The sequence below is a fragment of the Nannobrachium achirus genome, assembly GCF_963921795.1.
Source record: "Nannobrachium achirus genome assembly, chromosome: 20".
Taxonomy (NCBI): Eukaryota; Metazoa; Chordata; class Actinopteri; order Myctophiformes; family Myctophidae; genus Nannobrachium; species Nannobrachium achirus.
In genome coordinates this window covers 22988187-23009495 of record NC_137827.1, presented here as the reverse complement: position 1 = coordinate 23009495, position 21309 = coordinate 22988187, and the positions used below count along the sequence as shown (strand labels likewise).

The following is a 21309-nucleotide window of genomic DNA, read 5'->3' as shown; positions in this document are numbered from 1 at the left end:
CTCATCAGTGCAGAATGTGGGTGAGGAACTGAGGATAGGTGTAATTCATCATAAAAGTTAGAATTTAACCTTTTGAAGGGATGGGTTCCCTATCCTGGGGAGAACGGTCACCAAAATAGGCGATCTACAAGTTCAATGTGTCCGCTATTTTTGGCGAAGTTGATTTAGTGTCGACAGAAAAATGAGCCAAGAGTATAGTTACAACTCAGGTCCGTTTCACACGTTTCTCTACAAGCACTCACACTATAGCCTAGTTCCAGACCCTGAATCGCTAGCCACACCCCTTTAATTTTTTTGTTTTGGCGATTCATAATGAAGTGAAACGAAATGTCAATTCAGGCTGAGTGTCAGGCTACTCACACTATGCAGCCAACAGCAAAATGAGATTGTTTTGTATTGCTGGACCGATACTGTTGTTCTTAAAAGTTTATTTTCACATTTCTCCCACCCACATATAAAAGTATACACACAATGAATAATTCCACAATACACTGGTATTAACCATTTCATTTCCCAAGCATTTCTCTGAAATGTAGGCAAAGAAAATCGTTGTGATGATGAGTCAATGTTTAACAGGCTGATCATCATTAAGGGCGGTATGCGTGCATTGTTCTAACAAATGTACTTGTATACACAAAGGACAACATATAATATAGATACATTTTGACTGTACAGGAAGAAAGAAATCAATACCAACGCAGAAAATTCCACTCTTCTAGTGTTTCAACAAGTTATTTGTTGGATAAGAATATAAGAACAGATTGTACGTTTGGTGTATGTTCTAGATTAGAATTATGATTTGCATCATACTGAACATTATGTGAAGGGTCAGCCTAATCAATAATTATTAAATTATTAGCGGGTTTGGGGTAAAGACTGCTAAATGATGGTTCACAATTTCGGATCACACTACAATATGTTTGAGCGCTATAGGCACAAGCAGGCTTCTGATACTTACATAACATACAACTGGCTTGTATTAGATCCTTTATCTAGGTTATGGTGGGTGTATACACCACGCTTTGGATAATGTCTTGGCTTGTGTACGGTCACCCGGCACCTATGCAAAAATCTATAATCATTCCGAGATGGCCAAACATTCTAGAAAAAAATAAAATAAAAAACATTTTGAATGCAAAACTGTCCTATAGTGCAAACTGCAAACCTTTGATTACGTTGACAAAAATAAAAAAAATAGAAAATAAAGATAACATAGCAGAGAGGATGCTAGGGAAACCCAACACCAAAGTTGTCTCTGTCCATTACTGGTTGAGTAAAATGGCATTGACAGCTAGGATTATAAGAGAAGGATGAGATTCATCTTAAAAGTTGTCCCGGAAGTAGTTTAGCACTTGGAGACAGCTTTCACAATCTACAGGTACTGTGATGACACAAACCGATCCTCCTCTTATAATCCTACTTTGAAAGGACAGAGGCAGGCAAGTTTAGCTCCTCAGAGCTGCCAATCTGGACTGCATCTCTTCAATGTCCTCTTCTGACTCATCCTCCGAGGCTGCAGTGGCCCCTTCAGGCTCCATTTCAGGCAGGGCATCTGTGACTTTGCTGGGTGCTTTGCCCAGGGCACCTATAACAATGAAAGCAGATACAGAGGTTTAGATAGAAATGCATTGACGAATAATAACATTGCACAGTGTCAAGCCATTATCTATTATAGAAAGAAACCACAAAATAGACAAATATAATGTAGTGTATCCTTAAGCTCAGATTTTCTCAATTAACTACTTCAGCCATTTTGTATGCTTTGTTGTGTGATGGTGTCACGCAAGATAACAACTTATCATGCGGTGTTGTGAGCTTTTAGATCTGATAGATATCTTTTTTTAAACATGGTTGGAGACACTCCATATACTGCTTTTGGAATTGTTCACTCTAGTCCCAAAGCAGGGAACAGCTTATAATAGCATCATACCCATTTGGCTAAGGCAGATGCAAGTAAAAGACTGCATCTTCTACTTAAAAGTATACTAATAGCTGATTTATCAGAATGCTGCGACACATCTGAAAAATGCAGTGTTCTGCTTTAACACATTCACAGTCCTTGAGATACATTTAATAATCAGTTTACCTGCTGTGATTTCAAAGAGGATCTTGTCAACCTCTGCCTCTGCCTCCTCCTCCATGTCCTCACCATCTTCCATGCTCTCAAATGTGTCCTCCATCATTTCCTCAATGATGCCAGCCTGAGATGAATATGGAACAGCATACTGTGATGTAGATTTTAAAGCCAGACTGGCAAAGGCAACCAGACTATTGTTCTTGTCCATTCTTTTCTGTACACTTTTATTTCATCTAGAGTAAACCTGTTTTCTATTAACTTTTCTGTAACCCCAGAAGTTCTTTGAGTTCAGTGGATGTTTTCTGTAACCTTTTCTGCAACTTCAAAAGTCCATTGAGTTCAATGTCAGTGTCAGTGCAACCACATTTGCAATTTCCCAGAATTGACCCTTTCTAGTTCTAATCTAATCAATAGCAATTTCTGTGAAATATATTTTTTCATTGTCAATCGGATTTTGGTTGCTTTTTGGTGAACTTGTGTAACACACAATATATGTAGGTGATGTATGTTTTGAGGGACTAGATATCCTTTCCAACAACAACAAAAAGTAATACAACAAAAATAAAGCCATTTCACTTTCAAAAAAAGGAATATAAGGGTGCGTTCGGAAATGCGCACCGGCTGTGTGCTCAGTTTAGTGAGTGCAGTGGGCGGGGCCTTGTAGAGTGCATTCAGTGTGGCTTATTTACGAACGACCAGTTAAGAGAGGCAGCTGTGCGCTTTTTCTGTCTGAATGAAAACTTTCTGAAAAGCAGCAGTTGCTAACGTAACGCTGCTATTGATAGGTAATTTAATTCATAACATTTGCCTACCTGCTGTTAGTTTACACATTGATGCGTGTGTAACAATAAAGCCCAAAGGACCAATAGCCGCAAATGGTGCATTTTGTTATCATTTCCTACTACGCCATTGTTCACAGCTGAGAAGCACAAGACACTGCAATGAAAATCAACCAATCAAAACACTGCGTTGATGTACCACAACGCCAAACCCCATCTACTGAGTAGGGTCGTTCAGTGCGTGCACTCAGCACACGCGGTGCGCAGCGCACTGGATTTTCTAACGACATCGCACTGAGTGCACCGAATAAACGAACGACAACATGGCACACCAGTGCATTGAGTGCGCATTTCCGAATGCACCCTATGATATGATATGGCAGTTTGTTTGCGCTATATATCTCGTTATTTAGTGTAACTACACAACCCAAACCTTTAACAAAATGTCATTGTGCTTTAATATTCCAGGTGTCACGTGATGTGTTAATGGCTGGTAGATCTGTTCTTCTTGGCAAGCGACATCATGCTACATAGTATAAATTATAGGCTTTAGTGCTGACCTTCATCATCTCCTTTGAGAGGTCCCTCATCGTGGCTTGGATCTCAGGGATTTTAACTAGGCTCTGCATGGCTTTCATCACCTCTGTGCTCTTTTGAATCGCCCCAGCTACACGCAGCACAGCTAGAAACACACAAACAGAAATCACTTTTCTAACACCAACAATTCACAACAGTAAGTTACATACTGTCACATTCACAACCCGATAGTAGAACAACCGGGTCTTCGACTCAAAAAAGGGCAATGCAAGAATAATGAAACCTGCGTGGGAATATAGCAATTCTAGCAGGAATATAATGACGCTGTCCGTTCCATTTTACTGTAACTGTCTTTCATTACTTACAAAGCTGATTCTTCATGCTGAGTTGTATGGAGTTCATGTGGGCTTTAGAAGCATAGAGCTTGTTGATAGCTCGCCTTGACTGGATTAGCTCCTTAGCTAGAATCACACATACATCCTTCTGTCCCTTTTTAGCTGCATCTTTGATGGATCTCTTGACTTTCTCCTCCTCTCTCTGAATGTCTGAAAAACATGAATAGATATTACTTTGTGAGTTGTGTCAAACATTAATAGATATTACTTTGTGAGTTGTGTCTAGTGTCTACATCATGTAACCATGACCTCAAACTTCACAATGTCATAAAATGCTATTTAAAAAAGGTGGTGCGAAAAAGGTTTTTTAAATCTATTTTTTGATAAATAAACTTATTCCCATAGTAACCATTTTTATAGAGTATTTTTCAGTGGCAGGGGTCTCTCCAGATCTTTAGTGAACAAAAAAATACAGGTTGGGCTAAAAATTTCATACAATAAGGAGAGAGAACTAATAGATGACACAGGATATAAACAAGTTGGAAAATGGAAGTGATTAAAACCAATAAATGAGCATCAGACACTTGGAACTGGAATACAAGCTGCAAAATTCTTTTTTTTTGGGTCTCTCTTGATGGAATGAATGTGTAACCCACCAGATAATTTATTTTCTATACCAAAGTGAATAGATGGAGAGACACCTGTTACTGATCAAACACTCGAAATCAAAGTTAACACTAATGGATTGAGCTTTAACTGATTTTTTTTTTAATCGATACACTTTTTGGTTTAACAAAACAATCACTTAAAGCACATTTAGCTGATTAAATAGTCTGTAAACGAAAAATGTTGATATCTCACCTCGAATCTGTCTGTCAATCACCCTCATCTCCTTCCTAATTTTGAGAGACCATTCATTGATCTGAAATGGGACATTTATCGGCTTTTTCAATAACGTCAATACATATAGTGGGATTGTTAGTCATTTAAATAGGTGAAATACTAAGCTTAGCCTTAAAATATGTGCTAAATATAAGACCATGTCAATGTTTATAGGCTTCTTGGATAAACCCCTACTCAAAAGTGAGGTTTGTTTACATCTGAGCTAACAGCTGACTCGTGTAAGCATGCCAGCTAGCTAACTGCATACCAAATGAAAATACAGGGATGACGTGTTAAACATTTTCGTGACAGTGTGGAAGAGATTCACACAGATTAAATAGAGACATATTTGCTGAAGAAATAACAAACCTTATGTATATTATTAAGATATTGTTGTCATGCTAGCAACAGCTAAGCTAACAGTTAGCGAGTCCCATGTTTGTTGCGTATCAAACTACAGCTATCTTATTAGCGTAATACTACACACAATATGTCTCTGCTCACCAAGTCTTTTGGTGGTTTTTCGTGTGTTCTCCCGAATAGTCCCATCGTAACTTATATGAAGACGTTTTAGCTAAACTAGTAGCCAGCTAGCTAGCTCGATGCCTCGATCACCTGGCACTTCCTGATCTGTTTTTAGGGTCCGGCCCAGTTCGAATATGATTGAACACACCCTCACCCTCCCAAGAGTTTTCTATACCAGGCTGGTTTGACAAGTCTTCAGCAGACAACAGTGGATAGCCTACATACATTTATGGCTTTATGAATAACTAGTTGTAATTTGAACACAGCTTCATGGTTTAGTTTGGAAATATTATATAATGTATAACCTTGCACCAACCTCACCAAGTCAAGTTAATAATATAGTTTATATGAAAAAGTATAAGGTCCCAAAGCATAAAGAATAAATACATAAATACAAAACAGCAACATTGTGTTGTGGGGGTGTAGTCTTTAAAGTCCAGCTGGCATTGTGGCATATAAATTGTACTAAGAATGAATCTGATTTAGTAAAAATAAATAAAAAATAGAAAAATTGGATGATATTAGCATGTCTGTAAATGTGTGATGTGTGTGGGTATCTCCAACATTAGAAGTGCTATATTTGTGGCAATCATATAGACCTATGCAATACCCACAATCCTGCACTGAAATTCAGACCCTGCATCATAATTGTCAATATATATTTTTTAAATAACTGACATGAGAACAATGGTTTCCATATAGCTTGCTAACTTTCCAGGAATAGGCTAGAAAGGATGCAGTTTCAATTAGCTTTGATTCCCCATGGAGGGGCCTTAATTATTTTATACTTTAGCTATTGAAAAATAGAAGATCTACAAGCTCACATGTGAGCACAAAATGTGTGCAAATCTTTGAATATGTATTTTTTAAGCGAACATTTGTAACTCAAATTTAGCTTTTGGGGGGTCACAGGAACAAAATATTTTGAGATGGGGGTCCGTGGCCAAATACATATCATTTTGGGGGTCCTTCACATGAAAAGGTTTCAGCAACACTGACATAGGTGAGTCATTCTAAGAGAAAATATGGCTTAACCCCCCAAAAATTGATACAAAAGGTTTTTCAATGGATTCTGGTAGTATTGGGTGTGCTAAATAACATACTCAAAATCTACCAAAATCTACCTCCCCGAAAGCCGCCATTTTCAAGATGGCGTCTGAGTTGACTGTGGGGAGCTTAAAATGGCTATATCTCAAATGGAAAAGATTTTGCTAATATTTTGCCAACTGATTCTGCTACCTCTGGACATTCTTTAGAGCATACTAAAAATAGAGGAAAATATTCCTTTCGGAAAGGCTTCATTTTCAAGATGGCGCGTGACTGGCGTCCACGATGGCTGCAGGAGCTTTAAATGCCTATAAACTGGGATTTAATATGTAAAAAATCATATCAATTATGCACTTGGTGACACGTTTTTGACTTTTGGCATGGTGTTGGGTATGGACATGGACATAAGTTTTTCAAAAACCATCTGCAACAAGTTGGGCTAGCCCCCTAGTGGTCTATTTGAAATTAATTCATTATTAAATAGGTCTATACATGGTTGAAACCCCAAATAATTGATGGAAGAGATTTTTCAATGGATTCTCTTACTATTGGGTATGCTAAATAACATACTAAAAGCTTAGGGAAAGAAAACTACTGGAAATGCATACTTTTCAAGATGGCACATATTCCCTCCCAATTTATATGCATTTTAAGCTCCCATGGACACCATCGTGAAGATTATGCCTTTTCAGTGGTTTGTTTCTCCTAAGCTTTTAGGATCTTATTTAGCATACCTAATAGTAACAGAATCCATTGAAAAATCTCTTCCATCAATTATTTGGGGTTTCAACCATGTATAGACCTATTTAATAATGAATTCATTTCAAACAGACAACTAGGGGGCTAGCCCAACTTGTTGCTGATGGTTTTTGAAAACCTTATGTCCATACCCAACACCATGCCAAAAGTCAAAAACGTGTCACTAAGTGCATAATTGTGATGATTTTTTACATATTAAATCCCAGTTTATAGGCATTTAAGCTCCTGCAGCCATCGTGGACGCCAGTCACGCGCCATCTTGAAAATGAAACCTTTCCGAAAGGAATATTTTCCTCTATTTTTAGTATGCTCTAAAGAATGTCCAGAGGTACCAGAATCAGTTGACAAAATATTAGCAAAATCTTTTCCATTTGAGATATAGCCATTTTAAGCTCCCCGCAGTCAACGCGGACGCCATCTTGAAAATGGCGGCTTTCGGGGAGGTAGATTTTGGTAGATTTTGAGTATGTTATTTAGCACACCCAATACTACCAGAATCCATTGAAAAACCTTTTGTATCAATTTTTTGGGGGTTAAACCTTATATTGACTCACCTAACATAGAAATAGGTTTTTCAAAAAACCTTAGAAGGATTTGAAATATTCAAAGACTTAAAAAAATAGCAGATCTACAAGCTCGCAGCGCGGCACTCGGTGCCGTGCTGTGAGCTTGTATATCTGCTAGGTAAAGCACAAAATAATGCGTAATATCTTTTATACAGTCTATGGTAATAATGCGTTCCCAGTCTAAATGGGTTAAACCTCCTCCCCTATGAAGAATATTCATGGGGGGGCCTGCATGCAGTGAACCCTTGTGCCCAGGGCCAAGAATTTGGTGCGACACCGGTCAGGGTAGGACACCCCTGTCTGTAGTATACCCGAATAATGGTCCAAGGCTTTTCTCAAAATCTTAGAACATAAAAATAAGAAGCAGTAGGCCTACCAACAAACGTGCTGGTGTCATACAAACAGCTCACACAAGTATTTCCTTCATTCAAATAACTGTCCAGTATCCTCTCAGAGGACTGCAGCATTTAAAATTTATATTGTATATTTTATATATATTTGTAATAATATGAATTGACTGGACACAAAGACAGCTCACCACCAGACATATAACCAGCTCACCAATGACTGAATTTCTTTCTGAACAAGTTGATTTAACAAAAAGGTTGTCGCTTGCTGACAAGAACTGATCTTCAGTATCCAGCTACTGTCATTGACAAACATGTAGTGAATCAACGTTTAGTACAAGCACCATTAATCTATTGCACCACCATGTGTTTTCAAGTCTCAGGAAAGAAATAGCAAGACCATCAAGAGTTGAATAAAGGAGTTATTTACAATGTAGTTACAGAATTCTGACACTTTGGCCAAATCCCCCAAATGGGCACAGAGACAAGACAATAATTTGATTATAATAGATGTACCCCCATTGATTTTGGATGGAGACAGTCTCCATCCGGAATCAATACTAATAAATGTACCCCCCATTTATTATAATCAAGTTATTGTCATAGGTATTATTGTGGGCTCGCCTGGAAGGCGAGCACACGTATGTTATCTTCATTATTTATTTCTATACTAGTCAGTATCCTCAAAACTTTGGCGCGCTTCATCTCTTAAACGCTTACACCTTTCAACACCATTCAAATTTTTATGTGTTCAGCTTACTGAGGACAAGTGTGCGTGTATTTTTCTTTTTGAAATGTTTTGTAGTATAATTATAAAAAAATAAAAATGTTTAACTTTAAGCACCCAATGCATTTCCAATGGGTTTAGTGAGGAAAGGGACCCATGTTTATATTAAGGCGCTGTGGCTGCAATATTCACACTTCAGATATGCTATTTATATCAATGCGTTCACACAGGTCTGCTCTCTGATTTGATCCAAATATCTAAGCTGTGTGATGTATAAAACTATAGTTATAGTTAAAACTATAAATAAATGTCCCTCTCCACTCTACTGATTACACAGCTGTGATCAAGAATCAAGTCCGGGCGATGGGATGTAAATCCCATAGCCATATATCCTAGAGCCCGCAGGGACAGTCAGCCATATTAGTGGTTGTTGTTGGTTGTCAGGGAGATATCAAAACCAATGCATTTCCAAGTCAGATCCACAAACACAATAAAAGCCATGCTCCACTCCTCAGTCTGGAGTGGCCACATAGAAGAACGCCTTGGTTATAGACATAGTGGAGGACAGATGTGATCTGGGATTGTTAGCCTACAGTATATGCACTCAATATACTCCACTACAGTTGGAGTCCATTTGACAGTTGCTGGTTCCCAAACACAGAATCAAAAATGTAGATCTAGAACACATAGAATATGTACAGTACAGTAAGGTTCAGTAGAGTACAGTAAAAGTACAGTAAGGTTCAGTAGAGTACAGTAAAGTACAGTAAGGTACAGAAAGGTACAGTACAGAAAGGTACAGTAGAGTACAGTACAGTAAGGTACAGTAGAGTACAGTAAAGTACAGTAGAGTACAGTAAGGTACAGTAGAGTACAGTAAAGTACAGTATAGTAAGGTACAGTAGAGTACAGTACAGTAAGGTACAGTACGGCACAGTAGAGTACAGTACAGTATAGTACAGTAAGGTACAGTAGAGTACAGTAAAGTACAGTAAGGTACAGTACAGTAGAGTAGAGTAAAGTACAGTACAGTAAGGTACAGTAAGTTACAGTAGAGTACAGTAAAGTACAGTAAGGTACAGCAGAGTACAGTAAAGTACAGTACTGTAAGGTACAGTACAGTACAGTAGTGTACAGTAAAGTACAGTAAAGTACAGTAACGTACAGCACAGTAAGGTACAGCAAGATACAGTAGTGTACAGTAAAGTACAGTACAGTAAAGTACAATACAGTACAGTAAGGTACAGTAGAGTACAGTAAAGTACAGTAGAGTACAGTAAGGTACAGTAGAGTACAGTAAAGTAAGGTACAGTAGAGTACAGTACAGTAAGTTACAGTACGGCATAGTAGAGTACAGTACAGTATAGTACAGTAAGGTACAGTAGAGTACAGTTAAGTACAGTACAGTAAGGTACAGTACAGTAAGGTACAGTACAGTACAGTAAGGTACAGTAGAGTACAGTAAAGTACAGTACAGTAAGGTACAGTAGAGTACAGTAAAGTACAGTAAGTTACAGTAGAGTACAGTAAAGTACAGTAAGGTAAAGTACAGTAGAGTACAGTAAAGTACAGTAAGTTACAGTACAGTACAGTACAGTACAGTACAGTACAGTACAGTACAGTACAGTAAGGTGCAGTACAGTATAGTAAGGTACAGTACAATACTGTAGGGTACTGTACCTTACAGTACCTTAAAGTATCCTATTTGTTGGGTTGGAATCGAGCCCACACTGTTTCGAAGGAACAGTATTTCTAGTTAGATAAATTATTAAAGATAAATATGGATCTCTAAATCCATAGTTAAAATAAGACAAAGAGCCAAAGGACGTATCTTTAGATTGTTGTATTGAAGAGAGACAGACAAGGTAGACAGAGCAGTGGGCTGCCATCCTGGTGGTAGCGTTCTAATCTCTCTCCCCAACCATAGCGGTCAGGTCGAGAATTCTCTCTCTTCCAAAATGGAAGTTTAACATGTATATAAAGACATACAGTTTATGACAGTAAGAAGCGTGGAACTTATTCATTCGTTCCCATATCAAAACAAGGAAGTAGTAGGAACTCATTGATTTGTTCCTATATCATAACAAGGAAATAACAGGAAGAAAGTGCCACGTAGTGCTGGTTATTTTCCACCACTCGTGACTTATACAGTATATCATGATTTCATAGTCTAAAGTTATTATGACCTGCAATCTTTAGCCTGACCCTACAGTATCCGACCAAAATGTGGTCTCATACTGTACGTTCAGTTCATATATATAACCTTATATGGTCATATGAGCGTCATACACAAACCAGAATTATGTATCATAATCCTTATCTTATCAATCTATCCTTTTAATTTTTGTATGAGGTTCATATGACCTCCATATTAAACATTTTATCAGGGTAATAATAATAATAATATTATGAAGACTTTAATAATATTTATAAATTCAAATTTTCAAAAAGGACTGTAATAAATCCTTAAAGTTTAAAGAAATGTGACACATCATTCATCGTTTCTTACAGATGAATGAAGACAGAATTAAAATTGAATAAAGAATTAAAGAATGAAAAATGAAAAAAGATTAATTAAAAAGTCGATGATGACGGTGATGGCGATGATGATGATGATGATGATGATGATGATGATGATGATGATGATGATGATGATGATGACGATGATGATGATGTTGACGTTGGGGCATTGTAGAGACGTGAGGGAGGAGGACGCAGGATGCAGTTGATGTGGGGTCATTTTCTTCTGGGTCGCTTCTTTCTTCTCAGGTAGTTCCTAGGGGGGACGAAGACTTGGCCAGTTTACTGTTTCAACAACAATTTAGTTCATCATGATAGTGTTTGTACTACACATGGCATCAACAACAGTGCAACAGAATTCTCACCGACAAGGCACGATTTTTACATCGTGCCGCTGCGGTTGATTGGCTCGTGCACTGGTCTGGCCGGGCCTCAGGTCGTGGTTCGTCTGCACCCCATCTCAGTCAGGTGATTCTCAGTTGACCCGATTCTCCTCCTTCCCCACACTGCCTTCCTCTCTCCGTCACCGTCAGCCCATGTAACAGAAATATTTCCAATTAAGTTTCAAATAAATCTTAAATCAATGAAAAACCATATTAAATAAATTAAAATCAAATTAAAATTAAAATCAGATTAAACCTTAAACTCCCCCCTTTTTTACAACAAGTTGTAAAAGTTAAATAAAATAATTTAAATTATTTAAATCAATGAAAAAGGCTTTAATTCATGCACTCATACAGTAGCAGTACAGTATCAGCTTGGGCACAGGGGAGTCTGTGATAAGTAATACGCCTCAGGGGCGAGAAGCGACCTTGTGTCCTTCTCAACAATGGAGTCTAATTTGGTTGTTATGGTAACCAGGGACGTGACGTTCCAAAACAGAGATTTCTGGGTAATGAAGTTCTTAACAGTAAGAGAACAGGACAATTAAACAAAATACCATAGACAGTAAACAATCAGAACGTTTACGAAAAATAGGAGAAAGGAAAGTCTAAACAAGACATGTTCCCAAAACAATTCTCTCACACACAGACCATCTGACCTCGAAGGCGGCAGATGTCTAACAGGCACACAGGCACACATACGCACACACCTCGACAGGCATGAATCACAGTCAACACGCACGCTCACGCACGCACTCAGGGAGTGAAAGAGATATGGGTCAGAGCGACATTTACGCACACACAGGCGCTTGCCCGCACTCACACATACATTATTGGAACACACACACAAGTGCACGCACGCACGCACACGCACTCATGCTCACAGAGATGGGAGTCAGAGAGGGGGGGGTTTACTGAAGCAGCACCCACACGCAAATCTTCTGCTCGCACACACATACAGTACGGTAAATTCATTCTCACAGAATCCATTCATCACATAAATGAAATTATTGTATAATACAACCACTACGTGGCTTATACAGTATATCATGATTTCATAGTCTAAAGTTATTATGACCTGCAATCTTTAGCCTGACCCTACAGTATCCGACCAAAATGTGGTCTCATACTGTACGTTCAGTTCATATATATAACCTTATATGGTCATATGAGCGTCATACACAAACCAGAATTATGTATCATAATCCTTATCTTATCAATAGGAAAGCGACAAAAACAAAAAAAAGTCTCCATGGGGTGAATAATCGATAGAAAAAAAGTCATTTGGGGGATGAACATTGCAAAGGTGGACTGCACCACTGACCATGAAATCCAAAACCAATTATCTGCTGGCTCTGACAGACTCTGACGCTGGGTCTTTCAGGACAGGAATCTCCATCTGCACATCAACATGACTGTCTGTCAAGCTGCCTGTATCACCATCACCACCCTCCTCTACCGAGCAAGTCTAGCTCACCTACAGTATACAACCAACACATCAAATCAACTAGAGAACGTGCAGTTCAGAGTCATCTGGTGAGATTGTATGCCTCATACTGAAATACTTGGAAAGACCACAAGCAGAAGTATCAAGGCTTTGATCACCCAGGACCAGTGGTTTGGGCATGTCATCAAGATCCCCCAAAATCAACTGTCCCCGTAAAAGTGTTACGTATAATGGCCAGTTACAACCATGGTGATGCTCAGCAGGAGCAGGAGGGCTGAAGAGGTACAACGACCAGCTGACGTTTCATTCACTAAGTACAACATTAGACCCGAGGCCCTGGTTGCTGCTGCATACTGCGACACCTGGGGGCAGCTGTGCATAGATGCAACTCATAGATTGCAAGGCAGGAGACGGGCGGCCTGAAGACAAAAAAGAAACATGTCCATGGCTGAGGTCACCACCACAACCACTTACACATGGGTGACATCACGACCACTGCCACTGTTACGCATGGATGACATCACCAAAACTACCACTTATAGATTCCCCGCCTGCAAATAACCCTGTGGTTCCAGGATTGGGAGAAGTCATTGGGCGTTCAAGGTATTCTCACATATTCATTCATACAATATGGCAGCATTATAGGCAGGGGATTTCTTATACTTCAAGCTTCTCAACATTTTTCATCTAGGTATCTCTATCTATAAATCCACAAATCTGTGTCTCTCAATTTGCTTTGAGTCAGCCAGCCAGCCAGCCAGCCAGCCCGTCTGGGTCTGGGAGGATTAGGTTGGTAAACCAATCCAAGAAGGGGAAATCGAAATGATGTATTGCCATAAGCGGCGCTGGTCCTTGGTGGTGATTACATTAATCATTATTATTGGAATAGCTTCAGTGCTCCGGCTGCTCCCAGATTTAAACCAGGATTTCAAGCAATCAAAGGTGACTGAGCCGGCCCGTGCTGATGTTGCACAGGTGACGCCCTGGTTAGCGCCGATTGTGTGGGACAACACGTACGATTCCGCGCTGTTGGATAGTCTACGAACAGATTGCAAGATATCTCGATGAGAATAATCTGATTTACGAGTTCCAATCTGGATTCAGAAAATCCCATTCCACTGACACATGCCTTCTCTATTTGACTGACCAAATCAAACGCGAAGCGGATCAGGGCAAGTATAGTGGCATGGTCATGATGGACCTCCAGAAGGCATTTGACACCGTGGATCATGCTATTCTGATTGAGAAACTAAAAGCCATCGGTCTTGACAGCGCAGCAGTGAGCTGGATGCAATCTTACCTGGTGGGGAGGGAACAGGTGGTGGAGATTAACGGTACCCTGTCCCCCCCCCTCCCAGTAAGCTGTGGAGTTCCCCAAGGTAGCATACTGGGACCTCTGTTGTTCCTAATATACGTGAACGACATGGCATCTGCTTGCGACTGCAACCTGTTCCTGTTCGCGGATGACTCGGCTCTCCTAGTCTCGGGCAAGGACCACTTGCAGGTTGAAAAGACACTTAACTCTGAACTGAGTAAGATCTGCACATGGCTTAACGACAACAAATTATCAATTCACCTGGGCAAAACCGAGTCCATCCTCTTTGGATCAAATCATAACCTCAAAAAGGTAGAGAACTTCACAATCAAAGTGGGTGACAAGGTCATAACACGAAAAAACGAAATCTCCTACTTAGGATGTATCCTTGAAGCTAATCTTTCCAGCGAAAAGATGACTTCAAAAGTAATACAAAAAATCAACCAACGAACTCGTTTCCTACAGAGGATCGCCCCAATGGTCAACTTCAACACACTGAAGACCATAGCTGGTGCAATAATCCAGCCCCTCTTTGACTATGGAGTCCACGTATGGTATCGTGACGCCCCACAAGCCCTAAAAACTAAACTCCAAACAGCCCAAAATAAACTAATTAGGGTCCTGCTTAACCTTCCCAATCAGACTCACCTCACCGCTACTCACCAGTTAAGAGTGGGGTGGCTCAGAGTAGATGACAGAGTACAGCAACTTGCAATGGGCCTGGTGTACAAGATACACTACACCACTATGATACCCAAGTACCTGTCAAAATACTTTAAAAACGTTAAGGATGTCCATAATTACAACACCAGAGGCAGTGCCACAGATCACGTTCAACCCAGAGTCAACTCAAAGAAAGGGTCGAACTCGTTCTTCTGCTACACCACAAAAATGTGGAATGCCTTACCGAAGGCCATAAAGGAGTGTGGATCACTAGCATCCTTTAAAATTGCCCTAAAAAACCACTTACAGGCAGCAGCCGTTCACAACTGGTAAAAACCTAGCCCAACCCTACCCTCCCTGCCCCTTCCTTGTATATACTGTACATACTGACTGTTTAGACTTACTGTTACCTGCCCCTTCCTTGTATATATTGTATATTCTGTACTTACTGATTGTATAGACCTACTGTTTTCTTTTTTTCTTTACATATCTACTGCATAGTACTGTGTTCTATTTGTCTGTCATTCAATGTTATATGAGATACTTTAATGGTTTCCTGTTGAAATAAGCTTAGTCTTTTCATGGATCTCCTTTTAGTAGACCTTGTACCAGTGAACTGTACCGTCATGAATCTGTACATTTTCCTATGCAAACTTCTAATAAAGCCTTCAATCAATCAATCAATCAATCTACAAACCGCGCAACATCACCATAGCAACCACGATTTTCGCGGTCGGAAAGTATACACGCTTCTTGAGGGACTTTCTTGAATCGGCGGAACGTCACTACTTTGTTGGCTTCAACGTCCGCTACTACGTGTTTACGGACAAGCCGGACGAGGTACCCTTCGTGGAGATGGGCGCCGGGCGGGAGGTGATGGTGAGATCCGTGGCGGCGCGAGACCGATGGCAGGACATTTCAAGCGGAAGAATGAGAGAGATTCAGATTCTAATTCAGGAGCTTCAAGGGCAAGGCCACGCCGACTTTATCTTCTGCCTTGACGTCGACATGAAATTTTACGCTCCTTGGGGAACTGAATCCCTGAGCGCGCTCGTAGCAGGGCTACACCTAGCTCTGGTCCATCGCTTTCACCTCCCGCATTGCTCCCGGTGAAGCTCTGACAGACCCGTCGGGAAACGCATGGACTCGAGATTGTCGGCCCCGCCGAGCGCTCAATACTAGTGAAAATAAACAAAACCGTTTCACTACTCACCAAACCAAAGGTCGTTTTGCGCTGTTGAAAGTCTATTCTCCGCGGTGGTGAACCCCTCAGCACCCCACCTACTCTGTAAAATACATTATTTTTGTCAAGAAAAAAAACGCACCCACCTCGAGCCACCTAGCGGCCACCACAGATACAATGGTTCACAACCCGGAAATAAGCGGCGGTCGAGTTGGATGCACTTTATTTCATGACAAAAATAATGTATTTTACAGAGTAGGTGGGATGCTGAGGGGTTCACCACCGCGGAGAATAGACTTTCAACAGCGCAAAACGACCTTTGGTTTGGTGAGTAGTGAAACGGTTTTGTTTATTTTCACTAGTATTGAGCGCTCGGCGGGGCCGACAATCTCGAGTCCATGCGTTTCCCGACGGGTCTGTCAGAGCTTCACCGGGAGCAATGCGGGAGGTGAAAGCGATGGACCAGAGCTAGGCTACACCCAGCTTTTTACCGCAGCGAGCGCAGTGCTTTCACTTACGAGCGAAGACCAGAGTCGAAAGCATATATGGCTCCAGACCAAGGGGATTTTTATTATCAGGCATGCATTTTTGGAGGCCATTTGCCTAACGTCCATCATTTGGTGAAGACGTGCGCCGACAACATTGAGTTTGACGGCCAGCAGAATATCGAGGCACTTTGGCAAGACGAAAGTCACTTCAACAGGTATTTATTCCTCTTTAAACCGACCAAAGTGTTATCCCCAGAGTATCTTTGGATGGACCAGAGTCCCACAGGCGACGTGATAAAAATCAAGCGTTTCTCTTCGGTCGTTAAGAACAATGCCGAGGTACGACCCAATGTTTAAAATAAGTCGGGCTCTGGGGCGCTCTGGACGGCTTTCTCTGTTGAGCTTCTTTAGCTGCCTGTAGAATGGACGCAACCGCGGTTTTCCCGGTGAACCTGAGCGCAACGGTGGGGGCTGATGGGCAAGGAGGGTCGCGACCATGATGGGCAAGCTTCCCGACCATGATGGGCAAGCTTCCCGACCATGATGGGCAAGCTTCTTGGAAGCACTCCCAGCGCCACGGGGATGCTGAGTCTTGCTAAGCAACCTCAGTCTGGCCAGCAGCAGAATTTAGTGAATTTCCTTTTTTTTCTCCCTGGGGGTGGTGCATCTGCAGCAACTCGCAGTAATTGATCAGCATTGGCTAGCCACAACCGGTTTGGCACTTTTTTTTTACCTGGCCGATTTGAGATGGAGGTGATCCTCAGTCCACACAACTTAGTTGAACGTTTTGCTTGGTAATTCAATGTAATCTCAATGGAAACCAGCTTTAAAGATGCAGGACACACAAAGAACAAAGCTTTGAAAGCTTTAAAGCTGGTTTCCATTGAGATTACATTGAATTACCAAGCAAAACGTTCAACTATATATCTGTAGTGTGAATGAGGCATAAGAGTCACAGACTGCAATTCGAGCTCATGGACACATCATCATCATCCCTGTACTGCAGATGTAGTGCTTCTGTGTGCTCAACCACAGTCATGCAAGATGTAGAGGATTTTGTGGTCGGAAAGAGCTTAATTGAAATGACCTACATTAATGATTAATGGCAGCAGGTGTGTAAAGATTCTAATTGTAGCCTATATATTTTTGTTGTCTAAAAATAATATCAACTTCATCCCATGATCTGGCCGAATGAAGAGCACCTGTTTGAGCCACTGTGATTGAATCCAGGCAGTGCTTCCTATTTTTGTTTTTGACATACTGTAATCTTTAGTTTTCTGAACTAAAATGTATCCCAAATATGTTGCTCCCTCTCTCTCTCTCTCTCTCTAACTCTCTTTAGTAGCTGCAGATGAGCTCTGGGGTGTATCTGGATCCGCCTGTAGGACAACATGCTATGGAGCTCCCACCAGAAACACTGTCTGGGAACTGGGCTGACAACAACAGCCTGCTGTTCATGTTCGAGTTCCACCCTGGACCAGGGCCTCCACAGCCTTCCAGTGATGATGGTTTCGTAGGGACTAGTCCAGACTTGGAGGTCATGCTGCCCGCCCGGTGCAATGTCAGAACGCTGCGGCTCCGCCTCTGCATGCAGGTATAAAAACTAGACCAGGTCAACCTGGTTGTGCCAGACCCCCTGTCTGTCATCATCATTTATGACATCATGCCTTTTGTAGGCATGTCATCATCATGTCATCATCATATATACCCTTTATATAGAAAACCCGGACAGACCGACATTTGCTTATGTAGGCCTACCCATTTCATGGGTCTGGCAATGATGCCTAAACCAGGGGTTTTCAACATTTTCAGGCCAAGGACCCCTTAGTTGAGAGAGAGATGAAGCAGGGACCCCCACTACCTTTTCATTGAGTCCATATAGCCTCGCTTAGCCAGGCGTACTCATCTGCGAAGAGAAAAGCCTGGTGAAAATATGAGGCAGAGACCGTTCTAGGAGGTGGGGCTGAATTTTCCCGTAAGTTGTATTTTTTTTCCTGCAAACGTATCCCCCGTTGGAAAAGATCTGGTCTATGCCTCCTGCTCCGTCGGTTGCACTCGCAAAAAAAAATCAGATATTTAACCACTTGAACCGTCAATACTTAATAAACTTGACCTTTCACTCTGCACTTAGGTCACAGCGCGAGGCGTTGTGAGCTTGTAGATCGTTGTAGATCTTCTATTTTTGTCTGAAGTTCTCCGAATATGGACACTAGGGTTCAAGTGGTTAATATAATTAGAAAAGGAGAGAAAAGGTTTCTATCTCACAACGATTTGGAGGACCCCCTCTAGTAACTAGGGGTCCCGGACCCCCTGTTGAAGACCCTTGGCCTAAAGGCATGTCACTCAATGAAAATAAACTTTAAGCTGAAAAAAAAGTTCACTTGACACTCAAAATGGTCATTCGAGTCACGCCGTTCCCATGAAATATGAGATCCACATGATTCAACTGTTTTACTGTCCACAGAGCAGTTATCATTGATTATGATCTATATATTTTCTTTGGTCTGTATAGGCACAGGAGCAGATGGCTTCCTGACCCACTGGGGTTACTGGACCCTGAGGAATACATTCTGCTATGCCAGGGGTCAGGACTGGTATGAGGTCTACGATGACTATCAGATTGTACGGACGTTAGACATCCCATGGTCACGTGACGCCAGCGGACGCATGATGGCGAGGATTGTGGTCATGCAGCTGTCTGCAGTAGACTTGAAGGAGAGGCGGGAGCAACAGAAAGATCTGGTCCAACTGATTGGTCACGACCTCGACAGTGAGGCCTCCGACAGACTGGGGGAGCTCACGTTTACGCGCAGAAAACTGGCATCGTCGAGGCGACTGGAGCTGAACAGTCGAGATGAAAAGGCCTATGCCACTGAGCCCTGGACCACATCTTTCCCCATCCCCAAGGACCTGCAGGCTCACCTGAGCAGAAAACTCCCCGTCACCCTCCATCACTTGAACCGGATCAGCTTCACAGTGAAGGTAGACCTCACAGCGACGCCGAACATTCTTCTCAAAGTTTTTCAACAGGTGATGGCTGACCAGGGGCTTGACTGTGACCCACTAGATGGTCTGGTTCTCAAAGTCTCAGGGAGGGAGGAGTTTTTAACTGGTGACCTTTCCCTCAGTGATTTCCTCTGGGTTCGACAGTGTATGAAATCCAACCAGGAAGTTCACCTCTCTGTGGTCCCCATGGCGCAGCTCGTCGATGAGGGTCCCAAGGTCATCGACTGGCCACTTGTCGACAGTTTCACTGGCCAGTCCAGCTCCCACGAGGACCTCCGCCTGGAAGGGAAGGACTTGGACGATGTCTTTATGATCTCTTTGTGGGACTGCGACAGGAGATTCAGGGTCAAACTCCTCGGCTTTGACATCCCAAGACCTCCCAACAAAGTTCCTCAGTCTGCTTACGTGGAAGTTTCTATACTTCTTGGTAACAAGGTTCTTTCCACGGTCGTGTCCTCTCCAAAGGCCTTTGCAGATGAGGTGCTATGGAATGAGTGGTTGGAGTTTGACATGCTGCTCAGGGATCTGCCACGTGGGACCAAGCTGGGCCTCACCATCAACACCAATGACAGCAATGGTGCAGCTAGAGAATCCAAGACCCTGTCCTCTGGAGCCAATAAGGCACCAGACTGCCAGCAGAAAGGGAAGGGGAAGGTGCTGTACTTTGTCAACCTTCTACTCATTGACCACAGGTTAGTTAGCATTTTTGTGTCAAATGTCTGGCCTTGTCAAAGTGCAAAGTTTTTTATTTATTTATTTTTTAAATGTATGTTTATTGTTTTTTTTTCACACATAACACGATACATACACTTACACCCATTCACTCATTCCCACACATACAGCCTACCCCCTGCACATGCCCATTAAGAGTCACCTTGTTTACATGAATCTTAGTATAGAACTGTCTGGAGAGCCGGTATGACAGCCGGTATAATAGGTTTTGAAAAAATATATAAAAAATCCTGTCTCTTAGTTGTTTGTCAACTGCATCCCTTTATAATTATTTCAGTTTCCCAGGTCTGTTATCTGGCCGTGTTATCTTTGTGGCCTACTACATTTTTCAACTCGTTTGTGGCCTACTATATTTGCCCGACATCCTTCTGGTGGTGTCGTACAACTGTTTCATTCTTCTGTTTCTTGCTGTTTCCTCTGTTTCTTCTGCTAGATTTTCAATGTATTTACTCTTGTCTGCCTTAATGCTCCTTTTTACCATTCTGTTAGCATCTGTATATTCTTATTGTGCCTTTACTTTTGCTCTTATGCGGCTATTTGTCATGCAATAGGTGAGACCTATTGCATGTACAAGACAGATAAACCCTGAAGGCCAAATTATCATGTGAAGCTTGACCAATCCTCAAAGTATCCATTCATCTGACCGGGAGGGACACCGCACACATATTCTGGACATACAGGACATATAAAGCCTATTCATTCTGAACTGAAATGACCATATATGGACATGCGACACACAGCGGTTTTCACCGCTTCAAAAATCAAAATGGACAGAATCATGATTTAAAGATATTTATAGACAAATGGCCAGACTGGCAATCTGTGTGAAAGTGGACCTTTTTGCTGCTGCATGAATGAAAGAGTGAATTAGAGTTTCTACTGTTTTAATTACTTTTTGACAATATCACACGCACCATTTCGCTTCTTTGTATACCTTTATGAGTGAGTGACAAATAAACCACATTTGAATCCTTCGATTTTGCCCACCTGA

The 21309-nt window shown here is 41.5% G+C and overlaps 2 protein-coding genes across 2 annotated transcripts in view; one reads left to right on the top strand and one right to left on the bottom strand.

Annotated features, from left to right (window-relative positions):
- LOC308305564 (transmembrane protein 179-like) overlaps positions 1 to 21309 on the top strand; it is a gene marked incomplete at its 3' end in the record, with an annotated part of 467552 nt that overhangs the window by 118087 nt on the left and 328156 nt on the right. The window lies entirely within an intron of this gene.
- chmp3 (charged multivesicular body protein 3) lies at positions 412 to 5247 on the bottom strand. Its single transcript, XM_080750789.1, has 6 exons — positions 5115 to 5247; positions 4590 to 4650; positions 3759 to 3938; positions 3417 to 3538; positions 2087 to 2201; positions 412 to 1585 (listed from the first exon to the last, which is right to left on the bottom strand). The coding sequence occupies exons 1-6, from the start codon at positions 5157 to 5159 to the stop codon at positions 1446 to 1448; spliced, it is 663 nt and encodes a 220-aa protein (XP_080606915.1). The 5' UTR covers positions 5160 to 5247; the 3' UTR covers positions 412 to 1445.